This window comes from Megascapheus bottae, chromosome 24 (genome assembly GCF_031878675.1).
Source record: "Megascapheus bottae isolate mThoBot1 chromosome 24, mThoBot2.hap1, whole genome shotgun sequence".
NCBI lineage: Eukaryota > Metazoa > Chordata > Mammalia > Rodentia > Geomyidae > Megascapheus > Megascapheus bottae.
Window position 1 is genome coordinate 392,454 of NC_143532.1, and position 5,047 is coordinate 397,500.

Below are 5,047 nucleotides of genomic sequence, written 5' to 3' on the forward strand. Positions count from 1 at the left end.
TGGTGTGTTGCCTGCACATCTGGGAACGTCAGTCCTGGGTCTTGAACTCAGCGCGAGGCACACTTTCTCTGAGCTTTTCTGCTCAGGCCTGATCCTCGAGCCACAGCTCCACTTCTGGCTTTTCTTCGGGGGCCAATAGAGATAAGAGTTTCACAAGCGACTCACAAGGACAGAAGTGGATAAAAGGAACAGAGCTCCTCACTAGATAATATGTTGAAAATGAACTACACGACTTGTGGGCAGGGAAGGGAGCAAAAAATTGGGACGGTGAAAGGGAAGGGGTCATTGTCCAGAAGGAAATGTACTTACTATAAGTGTAACCCCTCTGTACATCAACTTTATAATAACAGTTTAAAAAACGAATAACATTTTTGTCAGCCATGGAACTTGAACTCAGGGCCTGAGTTCTCTAAAGGATTGACCCCACCCCGCCTGTTTTCCAGGCACACACACACGTCAGGCAGCCACCAAAGACATGTGCACACTGCCTGAAGCAGACAGGGCGATCTTCCTAAGCCTGGCTCTGAACACCCCATTGTGAGCCCAACCGAAAAGCGCCCATCTCCCTACACCTAATGGCTTTTGCATTACCTCTGCCTCCTTGCTCAGACCTCCTCTACGACCTCTTTTCGTAGATACTCACTGCTCTCTCTCAATAAACATTCCTCATCTGTGGAAGATTGAGTCCAGTCTGTTTCCTTTCGATCTCTTCCCTTTTTTTTCCGTTTTCTTTTTCTTTTTCCTTTTTTTTTTTTTTTTGCCAGTTCTGGACTTGAACTCAGGGCCTGAGCACTGTCCTTGGACTTTCTCAAGGCTAGAGCTCTACCACTTGAGCCTCAGCACCACTTCCGGCTTTTTTCTATGTATGTGGAACCGAGGAATCGAACCCGGGTCTTCATGCATGCTAGGCAAGCACTTTAACCACTAGGCCAAACTCCCAGCCCCGAGTCCCGGAGCTTCAACTCAAGACCTGAGCACTGTCCTTGGGCTTTCTCAGGGCTAGAGCTCTGCCAGTTGAGCTGCAGCCACCACTTCCGGCTTTTTCTATGTTTATGGTACTGAGGAATTGAACCCTGATCTTTGTGCATCCTAGGCAATGACTCTACCACTAGGCCAAACTCCCAGCCCTCTCCGTTTCCCTAACACTCAAGGCTAGTATTCCACCGCTTTGAGCCACAGCAGCGCTTCTGCTTTCTGGTGGTCAGAGGTGAGAATCTCATAGACTTTCCCACTAGGCCTGGCTTTGAACCACCATCTTCAGATCTCAGCCTCTGAGTAGCTAGGGTTACAGGAATAACAGTTTCCTTAAGAATCTCAGACTTTCCTGCTCAGGTTGGCTTTGAAACTTGATCCTCAGATCTCAGGCTAAACACCTTGGGTTATAGACATGAGCCCATAATCCAACTCTGTTTTGTAGCTGTCTTTTTGTGATAAGGTCTCGCTAACTTTGCCTCAGCTGGCCTCGAACTCTGCTTCTACTTTCAGAGCAGCTGGGATTTTTATTATTTGTGACATGGGAATCTTTGTCATCCTTCTAGACCAGGTGGCAAGCCACAGAAACCCACCTCTTACAGGGAGGGGTCTTGGCGTGGCTGTATCCTTGAACGCCACAACTCCTGGAAGGTCCCTCTGCCCCAAGGGTCCCAGATGGAACCCTGCTCTGGCCCCTCTGGTCAAAGGCTACCCCAGGGCCCTCTGTGCTCCCTCTGCCCATCAGCAATCACTGGCTGCCAGGACTGGAGGCCCCTGGCCTCACCCGGTGGAAACCCTGGACTCTCTTGGAGCCTCTGCACCCTGTAACTGCTGAACCGGAGCAAATGCTCATGTAGAGTATGAGTCCCTGGTGTCCTCTCTGTCCCCAAAGAGACCAATATCCGCCGGTCCTTCTCGTAGCTAGGTTACCATGGCAATGCCTATTATCCAGTCTTAACAGGAGATGAATCAGGAGCTAAAAATAGGCCCAGGGGATGGATTGATGGGTGGGTGGGCCTGACTCAGGGCCAGGACAAATTGTTTTTCTAAGACAAGATAATTGAGAGGAAATCTCAATTAGAAACCCACCCCGCAGGGCTGAATCTGTGGAAGCTGCTCGGAGGCTCCAACAGCTCCAGACCAAAGTGCACGGGGTCCTCCCTGAACCCCTGGCGCAGACAGAAGCTCTGGGGCCCCAGCCCCCGCACTGGGCAGCACCAGCTCAGGTGTGGACACACCCAGACAAAGGCACAGGTGCGGCAGGGCACAGGATACTTTATTGGCCCAGGAGCTAGCCACGGTCTCCCTAGGTTTCCAGGTCACAGACGTAGAGTGTGGGGTGGGTGGCAAGGTGGGGGCACATGGCTGGGGTGTGGCCAGGAGGACCAGATGCTGAGGGCTCCCCCGCCCCGTCATCAAGGGGAGGCTCACTGCCAACCAGCGGCTGGCCCTCCAGTGCTCTTGGTGACTCTCCTCCTACACCTGCCTAGGGCTGCGGCTTTGGGCCTGGTGCGCGGCCCGTGGGGTCCTGCAGGACCGGGGGGGGGGGGGGGGGCTGGGCTGGGGACCAGAGGCTTCCTGGGTGCTGGCGGTGGAGACCCGCGGACACTGCGCCGGCATCTGCTGTGGCGTCCTCAGGAGGCCAGGCCGGGGCGGGCCTCTCCCGCGTGGACGCCCAGGCTGCGAGGTGGCAGCTCCTTGTGGCTGTAGTACTCTACCAGCTGCTTGGGCACCTCTGCCAGCACACACTTAGCTAGAGCCGCAGGGGACGCCTGGAGGCAGAGACACGACTGAGGCCCCACTCCCCCTCGGGTCAGAGCTTTCAGCCTCAAGTCAGCAGAGGGGCCACCATCAGGCTGACCTGTGACGGAAGCCTCTAGGCACTGCCCCAGCTCATCCGTGCGGCATCACCCGTTCTGCTCTGTGCACGGGGGCGGGGAAGCGACCCCGGGCCCTGGCGCCCACCTCACCCTCCCCAGGAACACCTTCAGTGTGTGCTCTTGCCAGGCCTCGTGGCGAGGCGGTGTGGGCTGTGGGTCTGTACTTGTGGTGAGGGCTCCCACGTGACAGGCGGGGATCACGGTATGGGCTGTGTGTCCGGGGGGTCCTGGCGTGGGCTGTGTGTCCAGGGGCCGTGGCATGGAGTGGGCTTGTGTGTCACAGGTGAGGATTATGGCGTGGGCTGTGTGTCCAGGGGCTGTGGTGTGACGTGGGCTGTGTGTCTGGGGGTCGTGGCATGGAGTGGGTTGGTGTGTCACAGGCGGGGATCATGGCGTGGGCTGTGTGTCCGGGGGCCATGGCGTGGTGTGGGCTGTGTGTCTGGGGGCCGTGGCGTGGCGTGGGCTGTGTGTCCGGGGGCCGTGGCGTGGCGTGGGCTGTGTGTCCGGGGGCCGTGGCGTGGCGTGGGCTGTGTGTCCGGGGGCCGTGGCGTGGCGTGGACTCATCCGTCACAGGCGGGGAGCCACGTGCAGGCCCCGGGAGCCCCTCGGAGCACTCACGTTCTTCAGGTCACGGAAAGGCACGAATTGCACGATGTCCCGGAGTGCGGGCTGGCCCCGGGGTGAGCGCAGGACGCCGTCGTCCCCGTCCAGGACCTGCATGTCGGTGAAGTCGGCGTTGCCCACCCCCACGATGATGATGGACATGGGCAGGTGGGAGGCGCGCACGATGGCCTCCCGCGTGTCCGCCATGTCGGTCACCACGCCGTCCGTCAGGATCAGCAGGATGTAGTATTGCTGGGCACAGGGGCAGAGAGGGGGCTTGGCAGCCACGTGCACCTCACCACCAGCCGAGGCTGGCTGGACCCCGCTGTGGGCGGCCGGGCGGCGTCTGGAGCCAGCTCGGGGGTTCGCGCGGCTCAGAGCTCCCCCTGCCTTCCGGTCAACATGCCAGGCCTCTAGGGTCCTGCCTCGTTCCCAGGACCTGAACCCCTGCTCGCCTCCCTCACGCGAGGTCCAGCTGGCCGCACAGCCCCACGCCCACCAGTCCTGGACACCTGGCCTGCTGCCCTTGCTGGCCTTGCAGAGGACGAGCTTCGTGCTCCCAAAGGAGACTCAGGGCAACAGGCCACTGCCCAGACGCCACCACACTGCCCAGTCCTGCCCTCACCCCACACTGATGGGGAGACGGCACCACAGAAAAGCAACTCTCAGGGGTCAGGAGTGTGGTCTAGTGTAGAGTGCCTGCCTGGCATGCACGAAGACCAGGTTCGATGCCTCAGTACCAGATATATAGAAAAAGCCGGAAGTGGTGCTGAGGCTCAAGTGGTGGAGCTCTAGCCTTGAGAAAGTCCAAGGACAGTGCTCAGGCCCTGAGCTCAAGCCCAGGACTGGCAAAAAAAAAAAAAAAAGAAAGAGAAGAAAAGCAACTCTCACACTGGCACCTTGATGCCAGGAATCCCTGCTGGGAGCTGGGCATGGTGATGTGTTAGGTAAGTTAGGACCTCGTCTTTTTAGAGGTCCACATGATATTTACGGGGAAAGCCATGTGACTAGGAGCTGCTTCAAAATAATCCAGGAACATGGCAACGGAACGCAGCCTGGGTTCAGGTGGATCCCACGCCAGACACAGTCCTGCTTGAAAGTTATAACTGTGGCAACAAGGACATGGGACTGCATTCCTGTACTGATGTAAGTGTTGTACCTATTAAATGTCCTGGGTTGGGAGCATAGTGCAATGGTAGAAGACACTTGGTTAGCACATTCTAACACCTTGTGTTCCATTCCCAGAAATGCAAGAAAGAAAACTGGGCCCTGGTGGCTCACACCTGTAACCCAAGTTTCTCAGGTGACCGAGAGGAGGACTGTGGTTCAAAGCCAGCCTAGGCAGCTAAGTCTGTGACCCTCTGACCTCCAATTAACTAACAAAAAGCTGAAAGTGGAGCAGTGGCTCAAGTGACAGAGCATTAGCCTTGAGCATGAAAGCTCAGAAACAGCACCCAGGCCCTGAGCTCAAGTCCCAAGACGGGCACAGAAGGAAGAAAAATAAAAAGGAACCAAGATGCCGCATTCACCGGACAAGCTGACTTGGTTTACAATGCCATCCCACCGCCCTCCAGGCAAAGGCGGGGGACAGG

At 57.2% G+C, this 5,047-nt stretch overlaps 1 protein-coding gene across 2 annotated transcripts in view; it reads right to left on the reverse strand.

The window, feature by feature from the left end:
- Positions 1 to 2,520: 2,520 nt before the first annotated feature.
- The window catches only part of Cpne7 (copine 7), a 13,218-nt gene continuing 10,691 nt past the window's right edge, over positions 2,521 to 5,047 (reverse strand). The window contains exons 14-15 of one of the 2 annotated variants that reach the window (XM_090357101.1): positions 3,471 to 3,707; positions 2,521 to 2,744 (exon numbers count right to left, since the gene is read on the reverse strand). In XM_090357101.1, coding sequence (XP_090213227.1) covers positions 2,607 to 2,744; positions 3,471 to 3,707 — 375 coding nt within the window. In that variant the 3' untranslated portion in view covers positions 2,521 to 2,606. The remainder of the gene's footprint in view (positions 2,745 to 3,470; positions 3,708 to 5,047) is intronic. The other variant, XM_090357100.1, reaches the window with a different exon arrangement.